Source organism: Hemiscyllium ocellatum, chromosome 18 (assembly GCF_020745735.1).
Source record: "Hemiscyllium ocellatum isolate sHemOce1 chromosome 18, sHemOce1.pat.X.cur, whole genome shotgun sequence".
Classification (NCBI taxonomy): Eukaryota; Metazoa; Chordata; class Chondrichthyes; order Orectolobiformes; family Hemiscylliidae; genus Hemiscyllium; species Hemiscyllium ocellatum.
The window spans coordinates 74,935,512-74,954,707 of record NC_083418.1 but is presented as its reverse complement, the minus strand read 5'-3'; the positions used below and the strand labels follow the sequence as shown (position 1 = coordinate 74,954,707).

The window sequence follows — 19,196 nt, the reverse complement described above, 5'->3', positions numbered from 1 at the left end:
GAAATAGATAACCTAGTTTGAAGTTTTAAGTGAAGTCACATCTTAACTGTTAAAATAATGTGCATAAATATGTTTTGTAGCATTATCTTCCTCATACAGTATAAAGTGTTGTTCCCAATAGTTATGTTGAGAACATCCTGAGGCGTGCAAAACAGAAAGCCTTTTTTAAAAAAAAGGACACTGCAGAAATACTCAACATTTCTGGATTTTGTGAACAATTTGTCTTGTTGGAAAAGTATACAAAGCCTTGCGACACCTGGCGGCACTCCGTAATTACAACTCAATTCCAATATCGAGAGAGAGAATTGCAGCAAAACACAACTTGCACCAACACAGTTCATTCCTACAAACAGGTCCAAATCAGCGCAGAAATTGCAGCTGCGGCTACTAACGAAAGGGAAAGGGATACCAGAAAGAATGCAGTGACTATGTCCGGAGGTGGAGCTCAGACATGTACATTTCAGGATGTGACGTGTATTTTTTGGGGTGTAGCTGAGGTCCAAACGGGGGTGAGGGGTTGGTAGTTTCAGAGGGGAAGGACAAGGGACGATGTGGAGATGGTGCTGCTGTGTTCTGGCAGCTTTGCTGTTGGCCGTCGGTGCAGGGACCTCACCTGAGGCTGTGATTCTCGGTGAGTGGGCTGTTGCAGCCTTCTTTCTGGGCATCTCTTTCGCTTTAGCTGATCCACATTCCCCGCCCCCAAATAATACACTCCTTTCCCAAAACTGCTCGGATTCCTTTTGCAGTTGGACACGTTTAAGCTGCTTTATTTTCACCCACCGCCCCATGAATTCCTGCTCTAAACTCCCCTTCGCAGTCTGTAATGTTTACTTCAACTTTCTTAACTGGATGTTGTGTCTTTCTTCAATGTCGTTTTTAAACAATATAAGTGTTAGTGATTACTTTTGTTTGGGTGATGAACTTACAGTTATGTCGTGGGCTTCGCAATCTCACCTCCCCTGCCTCCAAGTCTGCTTTGTAAATATTTTTGAAGGGAGGGTTTGGTGTACAGGATAATAAGTCACCTACAGAAGTGTGGAGGTGGCATGTGTGCAGAATTAATTCTAGATTTACCAATGCAGTTCAGAAACTGCTCAAGGCTGGTGCAAAACGTTCAGAAACGTTTATATGGAAATTTTGTGTTTTTTTTTGCTATCATGCTGTCTTATGAATTCTTTTGCACAAAAATTGCCCAAACCCACCTCACTTCCTACCTCCCAACTGGTTCCTTTCCCATACACTCACCCCCAACCTTCCCTTTCTTGCTCCCCCTCCTATCCTGAACTGAACAAAGAGGGAGTGTGTCTGAATCATAGAATTCCTACACTGAGCCACTGTGGCCACTGAAGTTGTTTGAGGGAAGTAGTCTAATTAATGTTGTCATAGAGATGTACAGCATGGAAACATCCTTCAGCCCAAATTGTCCATGCTGACCAGATATCCCAACCCAATCTAGTCCCACCTGCCAGCACCTGGCCCATATGCCTCCAAACCCTTCCTAATGATATACCCATCCAAATGCCTCTTAAATGTTGCAATTGTACCAGCCTCCACCATATCCTCTGGTAGCTCATTCCATTCACGTACCACTCTCTGTGTGAAAATGTTGCCCCTTAGGTCTCTTTTATATCTTTCCCTTCTCACTGTGAACCTATGCCCTCTAGTTCTGGACTCCCTCACTACAAGTAAAAGACTTTTGTCTATTTATCCTATCCATATCCTTATTTTATAAACCTCTATAAAGACACCCCTCAGCCTCCGACACTCCAGGGAAAATAGCCCTAGCCTATTCAACCTCTCCCTGTAACTCAAATCCATTTAATCGATAAACTTGAGTAATGTACAGCAGTGAAACTCTGGGGCTCCTCTCCTGTAGTGATAGTGTCACATCCTGTTGAGCCAAAAGGCCTGGGTCAGATTCCACCTGCTTTCTAGATATTCACTATATCTGACCACATTGCTCTGAAATTATCTAAATATTTATTCTTGGATGATTTGCAATGGTTCACTTAAAATAAACCCTGGAAGCTACTTAATTAATAACTACTTGCTGAATTTGTTTGCATGGATTATTGTAGTCATAGAAATGTACAGCTATGAAACAGATCCTTCAGTCCTCCTTCCACACCAACCAGATGTTAGCAATCTAGTCCCATTTGCCAGCACTTGGCCCATATCACTCCAAATCCATCCTATTCATATACCCATCCAGGTGCCTTTTAAATGTTGTAATTTGTACTAGCCTCCACCAATTCCTCTGGCAGCTCATTCCATACTTGCACCAAATCTTGTATTAAGATGTTAACCTAGGCTAAGTGGCTTTTGAACCCATGGCCTTTTGTCTTTGTCAGTGTTAATAATGAAGCTTTTGTTGCCATTCATATTGAGAGAACACAAGTTCAAATAATAAATCTGGAATTGAAAATTATTCTCCGTGGTGATGACCATGGAGATGCCTTAGTTGTTGTAAAAGCTGATCTGGATTGTTAATATCCTTTTAAGGAAGGAAATGTGCAGTCCTTACCTGATGTAGACTACATGTGACTCCAGACCCACAGTGGTGATGTTGGCTCTTAACTGTCCTCTAAAATGTCCCTAATAAGCAATTTAGTTCAAGGACAATAGGAATGGGAGACATATGGCACCTTGCTGGCAATGCCTACATTCTGTGAAAGAATATTTTAAACAATTAAAACATTGTTTTGGATCAATTTCTGTTAACTGTGAGGTATAAATTTATTTCCTGAATAAGCTTCAACACAATCTTGCATAAAAATAAAAATACTTGCTTTATAGAGCTTCTTTTGAAGTACACTTTTGAAACCAGCATTGCTGTAATCACATAATGACACAATAGCTTCTCGTTATCACTTGTGATTTCCACGTGTCTCACCATGCTGAGCATTCTTAGATTTTATTTTGAAAGACTAAAGTCACCAGTCACAGCATGGGACGCATCAATAATAATTCTTAAATACACAAAAGTTCAACCTTTTAATTCAACTTTCATGCAATTATAGATTATCAGTCTATTTCTAATCTGATTCTAAACCATTGGGTGAAATTTCCTGTTAACTATTTCCCTGCTGAAAAATGTGTTGCCGGAAAAATGCAGCTGATCGGGCAGCATCTAAGGAGCAGGAGAATCGACGTTTCAGGCATAAGCCCTTCTTCAGGAATTCCTGAAGAAGGGTTTATGTCCAAAACGTCAATTCTCCTGTTCCTTGGATGCTGCCTGACCTGCTGCGCTTTTCCAGCAACACATTTTTCAGCTCTGATCTCCAGCATCTGCAGTCCTCACTTTCTCCTTGTTAACTATTTCCCCCCAAACATGTCTTTACTTTGAGATAATGCTTTTTAAAAAGTGAATGTAAGTTTTCCTGATAAGTTTGTCCCTTATTCTGGGGCAGGCAGCAATTCATCATATTTGTTGTATTCAGATGTTGTATGGCAAAAATAAATAAATAATCTGGCCTGTGGCATTATATGTATAAAGTGTAAGTTTGCACTTCCCACTGAGAATATGGTGCAATGCTTAATCCAACTTGCTTGTATAAAGGAATTTAAAGCTGCTTATTATTGAAGTACATCTTGAGAAGAATTGTAACTAGAAGGTTATCAGTGATGTAATTTTCTGTTTTGATTCTTTCATGTGACAGGTCACGTTAAAGTTCCTCTTTTGGAGCCTGTTTCTGTTGTTTTGGAGCCTAATGAATGTAAACGCGTTGTGGTTACAAACATTAGTAGCCTGACTACCTTTGTGGTTGCTCAAGTGTACACTCACATGCAGAATGTGACAGTATCTCTCTCTAAGGTAAGTACACATATCTGAAGGAAAGAATTAGACTAATTGAAATTGGTCTGATCTGTTCTTGTTTTTTTTTGTCCTCTAATACATTTAACTGTTAGTCAGGTGGAAATTGAGTGAAGGAAAAGAATTTTATAATATTTATAGACTGTTGGCTTCCTATAACAACAGTATTGAAATAAAGTTTATGCAATGCTGTTTGCATTCCACTGTGGAGCATTTGGAAATGATATTTCCATATCATTGGAGAGAAATCCAATTAAAGCTGGGTCTGATATGAGTTCTTCTGAAGAAGAATCATTGGACTCAAAACAAACTGTTTCTCTCTCCACATATACTGCCAGGTCTAATTTGTTCATGGGATGTTGGTGTTGTCTGGGCTGGCCTTTATTGCCCATCCCTAATAGACCAGAGTCAACTACATGGCTGTGGATTTGAATCACATGTAGGCCAGACCAGATGAGGACAGCAGATTTTCTTCATTAACAGACATTAGTGAACCCGATCTGATTTTTAAAAAAAAAATTGACAGTGGTTACGTGGTCACCATTAGAATAGCTTTTCATTCCAGGTTGTTTTTAAACTGAATTCACATTTCACCATCTACCATTGTGGGCTTCTAACCCACACCCCCAGGCTTGGGTTCTGGGTGCCAATCCAGCGACATTACCACTGCCTCCCAGAATGAGAAGATTGCTGCCTGGTATCAGTTTCTGAAATCTGTTTAGCTGGTGATCTCCATTTTCTTTTCTTTTCAATAGTCTTTTCACCATTTTAGGTTAAAGAACCAGTAATTGGTTCAGTCTCCTAGTTTTTTATTTAACCAAAAGTTTTATACCAACTGGGCTCCATGGGACTTTTGCTTAATGCATGGTTACTGGTTTGGCAAGTTGTCCTTGAGAAGGTGATGATTAGCTGGTGCCTTGAACCATTGCAGTTCATATTCTGTCAGTAGACCCGCAATGTCATTTGGAAGGGAATTCTAGAATTTTAATCCGTGACAAGTAATATCCAAGTAATGGTGGAGACAAGAAAGCACTCTACCAGTGTTACAAATAAACTAAAATATAAGTGAGATTTGACCAGTTGGAGTCCACATCAATTTAATAAACTTGGATTTCAGTCTGTATCTTGAAAAGCAGATGATTTCTGTCTATGTGGCAGTCAAATGAAGACTGCCGAACAATGCATTATAATTTGTACAGAGAACACTGGCGAATCTTAGCAGGCCTGGCCGCGTATGGGGAGAGAGAAGCAGTGGCTCTTCTTCAGAAGAAATCATACCAGACTCCGCATTAATTTGATTTCTCTCCACAGATACTGCCAAACCTCCTGATTTTCTCCAGCAATGTTGTTTGTTTCAGACTCCAGCATCCATATTATGTTGCTTTTATTATAAATTTTACCCTGGAGATCTTTCTTTGACTGTTATCCAAATGTAAGACTATTTAAATTTAAGTAATGATATTTAATCTAGCTGCAAATCCTTTACACAGGCTCTAGCTGTAACTTTTAATAGCAGTTATGGCTGGCATGTGATCTCTGTCAGTGATGCTCTTTAAGGGAGTTAATTCATTTCCTGTTTCCTCTGCCTCAGTTCTTTCCTGCAGATGCATCGTACACAGGTTCTACTGCTGGTGTTGTGCTGATGTTAAGCTCAGCAACATTCTACATTCAAGCTGGAGAAGAGCCGGTGTCAGCAGTCCTGCTTGCTTTGTCCTACGATACTCTCGGTACATGAGCTAATAGAGATTTCTTGCCTTCCTCATAGTAAACTGTAGACCAACATTGTCCAATTTTTCATTGTGGATGTTTCTTGTGCACCTGTAAAACAGTGCCCCGTAGTGTAAAACTGCTCACAGCAGCATTTTCTAAACATGTAATTGCACAAATTTTGAAAATGGACAACATATCAAGTGAGAAAGTTAAAGGGAGAAATTCAATTCACAAATCTTCATTCAAGTTTGAAAAATTAGTAGCAAGCATCCGAAGACTGGGCAGATGGTGGTTTGTCCAGCTGAAGACCTGTTTGAAACCTTATGCATGGTTACCTCAAGCTATGAGTTGCTGACTGGTTTGTTGTAGGTGCCATTTCATTTCCTCCCCTCTCTGACCTGGCAAATTGCAGCAGAGTGACTGTTCAGTGTTTGACAGTGTTTAAATGGGATCTGAGACAATATTCTCCCTTTATCCTGTGCTGGTACCACACAGAACTTGTTCTGGAAGCGTATATGCAAGGCTGTGCACAATCCATTCAAAGGGACCATATCAACATAGCAATTAAGTTTTAAAGGGAACATTGGCCGGATAGTAGATTTAAGTCACTTGGCAAAGCATGGCCCTGCTATAGCAAGCTTTATAATTTTACCAGCCTGCCTAGAGAAATGGGGATTTCTCAAGTACTGCTTTTATACACTGACTCATGACCAATTTACCCTGTTAGCTGCGTACCGCATTCTACACACTAGTCCCTATATCTGCCACTAGGCATAATTGTTTTGGCTATTGAGATGTTCACAATCACTATTTGACCCTGACCTAAGCTTAAGACCCCCATATGATCACTATTACCAAGCCCATCTACTTCCACCTCCGTTCTATGACCTGTCTCTATCTCTGCCTCAACTAGCCTGCTGATGAAAGCCACAATAATTTTTTTTTGTCTCTCAATCCAGATTATTCCACTACATCCCTGGCTGACCTTTCAACATCTATAAATTCATGCTAATTCAAATTGGCTGTCTGCATCTTACCCTGAATCAAATCAAGTTCACCCCACACTCGCTACCTACATTGGCTCCGTGTCCAGTATTGCCTGAATGTAAAAGTTTTAAACACCTATCATTCCATGGCCCAGCAATCCATTACGGCCAGCACACCTCCCAGGTCTTTGCACCTTTCCCATTCTGCATATTGGGCACACTCCAGTTTCCACTCCTTTCCCGGAGATGACCTGCTTTCAGCTCCAAAACACTAAACGCTGAACTTTCCTCCTTTTCAAACATTTGCTCATTTGTAAAATGCTCCTTTAAAACCAATTCCTTTTATCAAGCTTTTAGTCAGCTGTTCTGTATATATGGACTTGGTGGCCATTTTTTGGCAGTCATATTACAGTGAAGCACTTCATAATACTTTGAGAAATGCAAAGGCACTGCATATACTTGTGACACTGGTGGAAAAGTGGCATAATCCAGGGCCTAGGCTAACATTGTGGGGAAAGTAGGTTCAAATCCAACCACAGAAGCTGGTGGATATTTTAAAATTAATCAACTAACCTGGAATAGAAAGCTAGTCGCAACAATGATAATCATTCTGGATCAGTGTATGCCTTCAAACATTGATTTTCTTTAACCTTCCAACTTGCAAAGTGTATGTTTTAAATTCATTTTAATTGTCATGATTGTAAAACAAAAGTCGCTCTGGTTTTCCTTTCCATTCCATTTGTGATCATTTTTATGGATGGTCTTTTGCTGCATATGTTTATTAATTGAATGAATCCTGGTTCTGAGATTCTCTCAGTGAAAACCTAACATTCACTGAGTTTTAGCAGTAGGTCAACTGATTTTTCACAAAAGTGAACCGTGATGTCTGTCTTATCTTGCAGTAGTAGGGATTAATGTAGGAATCTTGGAATTACTTTCCAACCTTTTTAGGTCCCTTTATTGATCTTCCTCCATTCTACCTTTCCTGCATTACATCCAATTGTGTAACTTTCACACAGCTGAATGTTCTACACTCTTTCCACTTGACTGTTAGCGAATAAGCCTTCAGTTATTTTGTTCGTTCTTGATCCTTTCACAATGCTACATCAAGACAACCTTTAAAAGTTCCTTAAACTGACATCTAGAAGGCACCTGCAGTCACCTACTCCAATCCCCTTGTACGTTGGGATGCTTTGTCACATTTTATGGCACTTTAAAATGTAGCTTTCTTTTTTATCTGAATATCTCGTGAATGCATATTAATCTTTTGGCACATCAAAAAGCCTTTATGCATTGTAATTTCAGATGGAAGTGCTAATATGAGCATAGAGAGATAAAATAGGACTCTGGGTTACTTGTAAATTGGGTAGAATGTGAAAATATTATGCAGTACAATTCAACTTTGAAACACAAAACGGGCAGTATACTAGCTCTATACATATTCACTACAAAACAAACTTTGATGGGGTGCATAACAGTTGGCAAATGTGCTGTTGATCGTTTTGCGAGCCCCAGTTGAATTTCATCCCCAGTATTCAAAGATTTTAAGTTCAGAACAATGTTCACCAAATATTCTGTTCATTAAAATAAATGTACCAGCTCAACATCTTTCCTCTCTCTCCGACAGTTCCTGTACCCGGTGCCTGCAACACAGAGTTTGTCTTAGAAAATGACCCGAATTTGCACTTGGCCTACAACAGTTATGAAACTTCTATCATGTTTGCACCAGCTAACTTGGGTATAACCGGGTAAGTCAACAGCTAACATAACTTTTTGACAGCTGAAAGTAATCCTATATTTGTGTTCACTGGCTTGACCAGTGTAGAACAATACAATACAGGGCCTCAGTGTTATGTTGACCTTTTATCCTACTCTAAGACCAAACTCCCCTACATACCCTTTATTTTGCTATCATCCATGTGCCTATCCAAGATTTGCTGAAATGTCCCTAATGTATCTGACTCTACTACCACCACTGGCACGGCATTCTACACACCCACCACTCTGGTGTAAAGAACCCGCCTCTGACATCTCCACTAAACCTTCCTTCAATCACCTTAAAATTATGCCCCCTCATGATAGCTATTTCTGCCCTGGGAAAAAGTCTCAGGCTTTCCACTCTGTCTCTCCTCCATCTTTATCCTCTTCTATCAAGTCACTTCTCATCCTCGTTCGCTGCAATGAGAAAAACCTGAGCTCCCTCAACCTTTCTTCATAAGACATGCCCTCCAGTCGAGGCAGCATTCTGGTAAATCTCCTCTGCAACCTCTCTAAAACTTCTACTCCATTCCTACAATGAGACGGACAGAACTGAACACAATATTCTAAGTGTGTTCTCACCAGGGCTCTATAGAGCTGCAGCATAACCTTACGGCTCTTAAACTCAATCCTTCTGCTAATGAAAGCCAACACACCATAAGCCTCCTTAACAACCCTATCAACTTAGGTGGCAACTTTTAGTGATCTATGGATGTGGATAGCAAGATCCCTCTGTTCCTCCACACTGCTAAGAATCCTGACCCTGTAATCTGCAAACAATTTTGACCTTCCAAAATAAATCACTTCACACTTTTCCAGGTTGAACTCTATCTGCCACTTATCAACCCAGTTCTGTATCCTGTCAATGTCCCGTTGCAACCTACAATAGCCCTCCATACTATCCATAACTCCACTAACCTTTGTGTCATCGGCAAATTAACTAACCTACCCTTCCACTTTCTCATCCAAGTTGTTGATAAAAATCACAAAGAGCAGAGGTCACAGAACTGATCCCTGCCGAGTACCACTGGTCACCGAGCACCAGGTTGAATACCACCCTCTGTCTTCTATGGGCCAGCCAATTCTAAAGAGGAGAAAGAGAAGGGCTGTTCCTTGGATGCTGCCTGACCTGCTGCGCTTTTCCAGCAACACATTTTCAGCCAATTCTAAATCCAGACAGCCAGGTTTCCCTTTATCCCATGCCTCCTTACCTTATGAATGAGCCTACCATGGGGAACCTTATCAAACGCCTTGCTAAAATCCATGTACACCATATCCACTGCTCTATGTTCATCAATCCATTTTGTCACATCCTGAAAGAAATCACTAAGGCTTGTGAGACATGACCTGCTTCTCAAAGCCATGCTCACCATCTCTAATGCAATCTCATAGCTAATCAAACTATGCTTGTTCTAATAATCATAAGCCCTGTCTTCCAGAATCCTCTCCAATAATTTGCCCACTGCTAAGGTAAGACTAACTGGTCTGTAATTCCAAGGATTATCCCTATTCCCTTTCTTGAGCAAGGAAATAACATTTGTCACCCTCCAATCATCTGGCACTACTCCAGTGGACAGTGAGGACGCACAGATCAGGTGATAAATTTTGGAAGATCCAAATCAAGAGCAAACTTTACAGTAAATGGAAAAAATCTGGGGAAAATTGATGTACAGAGATCTGGGTGTTCAAGTCCATTGTATCCTGAAGGTGATAATGTGGGTCAGTGGCGTGGTCAAAAAGGCATACGGTATGCTTCCCTTCATTGGAGGGGGTAATGAGTACAAGAGTTGGCAGGTCATGTTACAATGATATAAGACTTTGGTTCGGCTACACTTGGAATACTTTGTACAGTTCTGGTCACCACATTACCAAAAGGAAGTGGAACTTTGGAGAGGATGCAGAGGAAGATCATTAGGATTTTGCCTGGTATGGAGGGCATTAGCTATGAAGAGAGGTTGAGTCGATTAGGCTTATTTTCATTAGATAGACTGAGGTTGGGGGCGTGGGGGGGACCTAATCGATGTCTGCAAAATTATGGGAGGTGCAGACAGTGTGGATAGCAAGAAGCTTTTTCCCCAGAGTGCTGGACTCTTACTAGGGTTTACGAGATTAAAGTGAAAGGGGAAAAGTTTAAGGGAGATATGCATGGAAAGCTCTTTATATAGAGGTTGGTGGGTGTTTGGAATGTGTTGGGAGAAAGTGAGGACTACAGATGCTGGAGATCAGAGTAGAGTGTGTGGTGCTGGAAAAACACAGCAGGTCAGACAGCATCCGAGGAGCAGGAGAATCAATTTTTTGAGCAAGAGCCCTTCATCAGGAAAAGCAATGGAATGCCTGGAATGCATTGCCAGCAGAGGTAGTAGAGTCAAACATGATTGCGTATTTTAAGATGTATTTAGACAGAAACGTGAATGGGCAGGGAGCAATGGGACACAGACCTTGAGAAAATAGCTGGCCAGTTTAGACAGAGGATCTGGATCGGTGCAGTCTTGCAGGGCTGTGCTGTAATTTTCTTTGTTCTTTGTTTTTGCTCTTTTCCAATGGCCCACAATCTCTTCCCTCGCTTCCCATATAAACCTTGGGTACATCCAGTCTGGCCCAGGGAATTTATCTATCCTTATGTTTTTCAAAGTTTTCAGCATGTCCTCCTTAACATGAATCTGTTCGAGTATATCAGCCTGTTTCACGCTGTCTTGCAAATGACAAGGTCGCTCTCACTCTTAATACTTAAGCAAATTGTGTGTTAAGGCGCTCCCCTACCTTCTCCGACTTCAGGCAGAAATTCCCTCCACTATTCCTGATCGGCCCAACCCTCACTCTTGCCATCCTCTTGTTCCTCACAACGCCTTAGGGTTTTCCTTAATCCTACCTGCCAAGGCTTTTTCATGCCTTGTAACTTCCAATCTAACCCAATATTCACTTTCCAGGTCCTCATCCCTTTTCCTGTTTGTGTCATTGGTACCGATGTGTACCACGACTTCTGGCTGCTCACCCTCTCTCTGAAGAATCCTGTAGACACTATCCAAGGCATCCCTGAGCCTGGCACTCAGGAGGCAACATACCATCTGGGATTATTGCTCAGGACCATAGAATGTCCTGTCTGTTCCTCTAACCATTAAATCTCCTATCACTGTCACTCTCCTAATCTCTCCCCTTCCTGTCTGAGCCACACCTGGCTGCTGTGGCTTTCCCCTGGTAGGTACCTCCACCCACCACCACCACCACCACACAATATCCAAAGCAGTATAATTCTTATTGAGGGGAATGGCCACAGAGGGTCCCTGTATTATCTGCCTATTCCCTTTCCCTCTCCTAACAGTCACCTAGAAACCTCTATCCTGTAACTCCTCCCTATAACTCCTCTCTATTACACGCTCAGCCTCACGAATGATCTGAACTTCATCCTGCTCCGGCTTCCTGACACAGTTCTTGTATTTTTTTTTTAATTTTCATGTGACAAGATATCTATTTATTTTGTAAGTTGAAATGAATTTAACTGCCCATCCATTATTAGCTACAAACTTGTGCAACTGTCTTTAGATGCTTTTAACTGTGTAAAATGTATTTCCAAAAACCTGTTATTTGGATTGCATGATTTAAAATTATTCTCATGCTTTAGGCTTTTTGAAAGAGGTTTTGATCATGTGTAGACTTGAGTAGGATTGTTGCATTTTCTTGTTTAAAAAAAGCATGCGCACTCAGACATATCACTGAAAGCCAGCATTTATTATCCATTTATCATTACCGTTGAGGAGAAAGAAGTGCATCACTCTGTTAAAGTGTTGTAGTCTGTTTTCTGAATATAAAGTCCCAGTGACTGGATCTTAATCTAATGATGATGAAAGAAAAGTGTATAAATTGGATGTGATGGTGTTCCCATGCAAACATTGTCTCTGTCCTTGTATTAGAGATTTGAATTTTTAAAAAAAATTTTTTTAAAAGCCAGTCTGGCTTGAATGACGTAATCGAGAAGACTGTTCCAATTGTTGAAGGTTCTGAAGATGTTCCCGCAAGCTGGAGAAGAACAACACTGGACTTGAAGTGTTCACTCTGTTTCCTATCCACAGATGCTACCAAACCTCTTACGCTATAAAGAGAGACTGGATGGACTTGAGTTACTTTCTTTTAGAGCAGAGAAGGCTGAGAGTGAACCTGATAGAGGTGTATAAGATTGAGGGGCATGGACAAGGTGACTAGAAAATAGCTGTTTCCCGAGTTGATGGATCAATAACATGCAAATATAATTTTAAAGTGAAATATTGGAGGTTTAGAAGGGATTTGAGGAATGTGTTTTCACCCGGACAGTGGAGTGTGTCTGAAATGCACTGCCTGGGGGGGTAGTTGAGATGGGAAACCTCACAACCTTTAAAGCGTACTTGGATGCGCACTTGACATGTCATGACATTTAAGGCAATGGTTCAAGAGCTGGAAAGTGGAACTGGAGTAGGTTTGGGGTAGTTTTTGTCAATGCAGACACAATGGGCCAATATAGAGTGATTCCATCTGCTGAGCCTCTCCAGCATTCCCTTATTTTCAAATTTCCAACATCTGTAGTATTTTGCTTTTGTTGATTGTATTGGCTGCTGACTGTGTGTGGTGCAACCAGCGATTACATTAGTTTGTAACTAAAAGCAGGATGACTGGAGCTCCAGTATTTCCAGAGCAGAAGAGTAGTGAGCTTTAAGTATTATCTTTTTTAAAGAAAGGCTTAAGTATTCAAGGAACTTGTTTGAATGGATAATGTATGCTGTTAACTTGATAATCTTTATTTGCTTTCATCTTCTAGGCTGCTGCCACCTCCTGCTTGTGATGTGAAGACAGATGCTTCCACACGATGGAGACTGACCTATGACATATATCAATATTTTCTACCCGAGAACGACCTCAGCGTGGAAAGTTTATTCAAAGGACTGAGTCAAATGTCATCTGTTCAAAAGATAGAACAAAATGGAATAAAGGTAAATACTTATTGTAGGCAGGATAGTGTGAATCCCCAGATTTGAAGCTTTTGAAAACCTCAATGCATACAATATTTGTCATTTTCAAACTGAAAAACAACCATTTATATTTTACCTTTTACGGTGGTTTAATTTTGATCAAATATTTACGTTAAGTAGCCACTTTTGTGTATCTCACTGTACACAAATTGGCTGCTGTTTGTTGACAAAATAAGCAAATGCAGTTCAGGATAATTGTTTGATGAAGAGCACTTTGTTTATTTAGGTGATGTGAAAGGTGCAATATGAATTCAAGGTATTTGCTTCCGGTAATTAAAACTACTATTTTCTAGACTGACAGCTATAGCAAGTCAAAGTCATGCTATACAGCTGCCAGAAATAAGAAAAATGTAGAATTTATTTGTGCTTACAGTAGATTTTCATCTTTTTTTGATTGGACATTCAGAGCATTTTGTGGCCTTGCCACCCTGAAAGAATTTTGATATATGGTCACTGTTTTAATATAGGAAACACAAAAGCCAAATCATGTACTGTAACTTCTCACTAGCAGCTTTAATTCTTCTGCCAATGTGATATTTTTGGGGAGAGGCGATGGCGGAACTATTAATCCAGACACAAAGGTCATATTTGAGGACCCAGGTTCAAATCCTGCCACGGCAGATGGTGGAATTTGACTTCAGTAAAGTTTGGGATTAAGAATCCAATGATGACTCTGTGAAACTATTGTCGATCATCAGAAAAAAATGTTTGGTTCATTATTAACCTCGAGGAAAGGAAATCTACCATCTTTACCTGGTCTGGCCTACGTGAGACTCCAGACCTACAGCAATGTAGCTGAAAATGCGATAAATAGTGGTCACAATACCAAGGGGAACTCACCTGCTCTTTGTTTGGCTGCATAGACGGGCCAATCCGTTTAACCTGGGAAAGTGATCAGAAATTATGCTTAATTCAGGACAAAATCAACAGTCACTAGGAAGGTGTAGATTAGTTGAGGAAAATCAGGGTTTTTTAAAAAAGATATAAGTGTTTAATTTGAGGTTTTTGAGGAGTAAGGGATTTGATAAAGGTAATGCAATTGATGTGATGTAAAGCATTTAATAAGGTTCCACATGACAGGCTTGTCAGCAAAGTTATAGCATGTGGCATAAAAAGATAGTGGTAGCATGGATACAGAATTGACTGGGTGATAGGAGGCAATGATCAATGCAGGGGTTCCCTCAGATCTGTAATAGGATCTCTGCTTTTCTTGATTATATTTCTCCATGACTTGGATTTGGTGTCAAAGTTTGCAGACGTCAAGCTTTGACTGTATTTTGAATAGTTATATGGACAGTGATAAACATAGGGATTGGGGGAAATGGGTGGATAAATGGCAAATGAAATTTAACAGGGAGGGGTGTGAACTGATTCATTTCTGTTGGAAGAATGAGAAGAGATGATATAACTAAGGGACCATTTTGAAATTGTGCAGAGACAAGGCCCAAAATATTAGAAGTGGCAAGGCAGTTTGAAAAAAACTGCTCATAACCTGTGTAGAATACTGTGCTTTATAATCATGCCATCAGGTACAATAGCAGGAAAGTTATACTTAATCTAAGGGTTTCCTCAACTGAAGTATTGTGTCCAGTTCTGAACGTCCCATTAAGATGCTTTAGAGAGCAGAAGTTATTAAATGTATAGTTCCAGGGATGAGCAACTTCAGGCACATGGTAGATTGAAGAAGCTGGGAGTGCTGTCTTTTAAAGATGGGAAGGTTTAGCGGAGGTTTGATAGACATTCAAAATCATAAGGGCAGTGGAATAATAAATAAGGTCTCAAACTGTTCCCTTTTGTTTATATATACTGTATATATACATTTGTTTCTAACTAGGACTGCATTTATTGCCCATTGCTAATAGTTTTTGAGCATTTAGGAGACCACAACATTGGTGTGGGTCTGGAGTCGCTTCTGGTTCACTCCAACTAAGAATGTAAGTTTCCTTCCGTATAAAGGTTATTAATGAACCTGATGGGTTTTCCCCAACAATCAAACAATGGCTTCATTGTCATCATTAGACTCTTAATTCAAATTTTAAAAAATTGAATTGAAATTCCACCATCTGCCATGACAGACTTTGAACCCAGGTCCCCAGAAAATTACTTTGGTCTCTGGATAAATAGCGATCATCTACCAATCATACCTCGAGGCCATCACCGACCATAAAGGGTGAAAGGTCAAGAATCCGAGGTCTCAAATTAATGGCAGTTGGCCAAAGAAGCAATGGTGAGGTGAGGGGACTTTGGGCAACTGTTAGTTGGAATCTGCCCATGTGTGGTGAGAGTTTCAATAGAATCAATAAAGAAATTAGATAATTATTGGAATAGAAAAAAATTGCAGCGCATTGAACAGAGAATTTGTTTTTGAGTGGGATGGGTAAAAATTAGGTGAATAATCTTGTTTGTCTAGAAGTTGAGTTTTAATTGTGAAGAATGAATGGAGGGCCCGTAGTGTTTTTCTTCAACCTTGCAATGAATCTCTCACTACCTGGAATTTGTATTGTAGGATGAAATAAACTTGGATATATACAACCTATTTTGGACACTATTGTTTATACTTCGCAGTAACAGCAGTTAGTGCCATCGTCTCATTCTAACTTGAATTTAATAAGTAAAGACTTGGCCTCCATTTTGAGTCAAGGTGAAGAATGATCTCTTTGGATATTAATTTAGTGAATTGATGTACTTGAATGTGCTTTCTCTTATAACTACAGATCACCACAGTAAGTTCATTTGAGCAGACGATAATCCATGGAAACTCATATATTGGCACTGGAGTGATCTACAATGTCATTGTCAGGGACCCTGTTTGGAGAACCTCTGCATCTTATATCCCTGTGTCCACGTATGCCTGCACTTTGTCCACTCCAGGATATTTCTGTGAGAATTCAGGTAAGGAAATAACATAGTTTCGACTAAACCTTTGCATATATGACCATTTTGTAACTGTCCAAATACACAAAACAGAATCAGTGAGAGTTTGAATTGGTGGATAACTGGAAACGTGTTTGCTCGCCAAGTTGAAACTTGTCATTGAGGCTGGAGGCGGGCACAACAGCCATTTCACTTTTGCCAGTTCTGGGCTTTGGCTGTTATAGTGTCATACAGCATAAAAGCAGACTCTTCGGTCTAACCTGTCCATACCAAACATAATCCAAAACTAGTCTCACTTGCCCACTCCTGACCCATATCCCTCAACCCTTCCTATCCATGTACTTCTCCAAATGTCTTTGAAACGTTGTAACTGTGTCTACTTCCACCATTTTCTCAGGAAGTTCATTCCATGCATGAACCACACTGTTTACAAAAGCAAATCTGCCCTTCATGCCTTTGTCTAACTTTGAAAATATCAAAGGCAACTTTATTCCGAGCATATTCTTTTAACATATGAGTTGGGAGCAGACTGCTCAGGTCCTCGAGACTGATGTACCATTCAGTCAGATTGTGGCTGACTACTCCACATTTCTGCCTACCCAACCTTAACTACTATTCTTCCAGAGTTAAATGGACTACAGTTTTGTAATCTTTGCCCGAAGTTCAAAATCTTGGGTAAAGTAACTGATCAGATTAGATCAGTTCAGTTGAAGCTGATAAACATGTGGCCACCTCCTAGGAACCAAATATAAAGAGTGGCATGGTGGCTCAGTGGTTAGCACTGCTACCTCACAGCTCTAGGGATCTGTGTTCGATTCCACCCTCTGACTGACTGTGTGGAAGTTACACATTCTCCTGTGTGGGTTTCTGCTGGATGCTCCATTTCTTCCCATAACCAAAGATGTGCAAGTTAGATGCATTGGCCATGCTAAATTACCCATAGTGTTCAGGGATGTGTAGGTTAGGTGGATTGGCCATGCTAAATTACCCATAGTGTTCAGAGAAGTGTAGGTTAGGTGCATTAGCTGTGGGAAATACAGGGATTGGCTCTGGGTATGGGATGCTCTTCGGATGATTGGTGTGAACATGTTGGGTCAAATAACCTGTTTCCACACTATAGGGATTCTATGAAAAATTAATCTTTTTAAAAATTGCAGTAAGCAGTAATTTTCCAAGCAATTATTTACTTTAATGATTTATTTTTCAGTGATGCAATTTTGATTACAACGGGAAGCTTTCCGGCCTATCATCCTCACCTTGACCTCCTTCCACCTATCACATCTCCATCGCCCCTCCCCCAAGTCCCTCCTCCCTACCTTTTATCTTAGCCTGCTGGACACACTTTCCTCATTCCTGATGAAGGGCTTGTGCCCGAAACGTCGAATTTCCTGTTCCTTGGATGCTGCCTGAACTGCTGTGCTTTAACCAGCAACACATTTTCAGCTCAGATCTCCAGCATCTGCAGACCTCAGTTTTTACTCAAATATTTAACTAGTAAGGTTTAAGTACATACATTATAGGAGTAAGATTTGACACTGGACAAATACAGTAAAGGTGTTTATAGGTTGCTTTAGCAAAATGCCTGTTTGTGATGCCCACTAAGTGCACAGCCAATTAATTCGTTCAAAATTTGTATTTTCTTTTGACTCTAGTATCAGGTGGGATCACCCAGTCTGCACTTGTACTAAATGTTGGCCTTTTATAAATGAGATTAAAGCTCTAGCATACAGTTTAAGACGCTGTGTTAAATTTTAACAAGGAATAAACTTTACTGCTTGTGCTTTAACATTCAAGTCCAGATGGAGGTTTCTGGTATGCCAGACATTGTTTTGTTGATAACTTAATCTTCAACAGTTTCCAAAAATACCAGAGTGGAAACTTGGCCACCTCCAAAGCAGAAAAATGAGAAGTTCTGCCACAATTTGACAGAAATGACATTGGTGGATCTGCATAGTTTTTGCATTTCATCTCCCATCTGGTTGCAATTTTTCACCAATGAAAAATCCAGAAATATTAACATGTAATGATTGATCCTTGTATAATTGTTTACCAGTACAAAGTCTGTGTGATATTTGAACAGAGTACAAGAGCCTTTTCTGAGTTAGTTTTGCTAGTCATGACCAATTTATATTGTCCTTCTTCAGGATTGGGGGTGGGTGAAGGGGGAGCTGCAGATAAAGGAGCTGATGAGAGCAGGGGATAAGTGAAGACAGGCAGAGGGTACGACCTGGTTGGTCAGTGGGAGGAATGAATCCAGTAGGTGTCTGGAAGGAGTGGAAAAGAGGGGGAGGGGCTGTTAAGGGAATCGGGGGAAGGGAGGCTATTTAAAATTGGAGAACTCCAGATCTCCCATTTCCTTCCCAGCCCCTCCCCATCCCTTCCACTGCTCCCTGCCACCAACCGGATTAATTCCTCCCATTGGCCAACCAAGTTGTATCCTCTAACTGTCATCACCTATCCCCACTTCACCACTCTGCCCCTGCCACCCCCTTTATATGCACCCCCCTACACCCATTCCCAGTCCTGAAGAAGAGTTACACCCAAAATGTTGACTTCTCCACCTCCTGATGCTGACTGTCTACTTTGGAATCCAACATCTATAGTTTTTTTTTGTCTTTAACCAAATTTATATTTCAGCAATCCACATTTTTCTCAATATCCCAATCCATTTTAAATATTCAAAAAATTTTACCTTTGATTTTTAAGGGCATTCCACCATGTTATCCTTTTCTATGTATTAGTTGTTGAGTCAAATTTGTATCCCATATTACCAACCAAAAAATAAGTTTTGTTCACCCGCCTGTCCTAGAAATCCATTCATTGTAGCACACACTGTAATTGGGTCAGCCTTAACCATCACAGTTGCATAACCCTAATTAAGTTCCTTCCAACTGGTGAACTGTCACTGTACTTTCTTGATCCATACTGTTACCTTCCTGAGAAGGGACAGCCAGTATTCGATCCAGTTGTTGCTAAGTTGTCATTTTTATCTTTCGGTATGTTTATGACACATCTCCGCTTTCATATTGAATTTCTGATCATTGTGCCTAGGAGCCA

General features: G+C 40.4%; 1 protein-coding gene across 1 annotated transcript in view; it reads left to right on the top strand.

Annotated features, from left to right (window-relative positions):
- The first annotated feature begins 511 nt into the window (after positions 1-511).
- The window catches only part of LOC132824273 (transmembrane 7 superfamily member 3-like), a 29,278-nt gene continuing 10,593 nt past the window's right edge, over positions 512-19,196 (top strand). The window contains exons 1-6 of the mRNA XM_060838610.1: positions 512-631; positions 3,660-3,814; positions 5,406-5,541; positions 8,138-8,258; positions 13,055-13,226; positions 15,980-16,157. Coding sequence (XP_060694593.1) covers positions 550-631; positions 3,660-3,814; positions 5,406-5,541; positions 8,138-8,258; positions 13,055-13,226; positions 15,980-16,157 — 844 coding nt within the window. The 5' untranslated portion in view covers positions 512-549. The remainder of the gene's footprint in view (positions 632-3,659; positions 3,815-5,405; positions 5,542-8,137; positions 8,259-13,054; positions 13,227-15,979; positions 16,158-19,196) is intronic.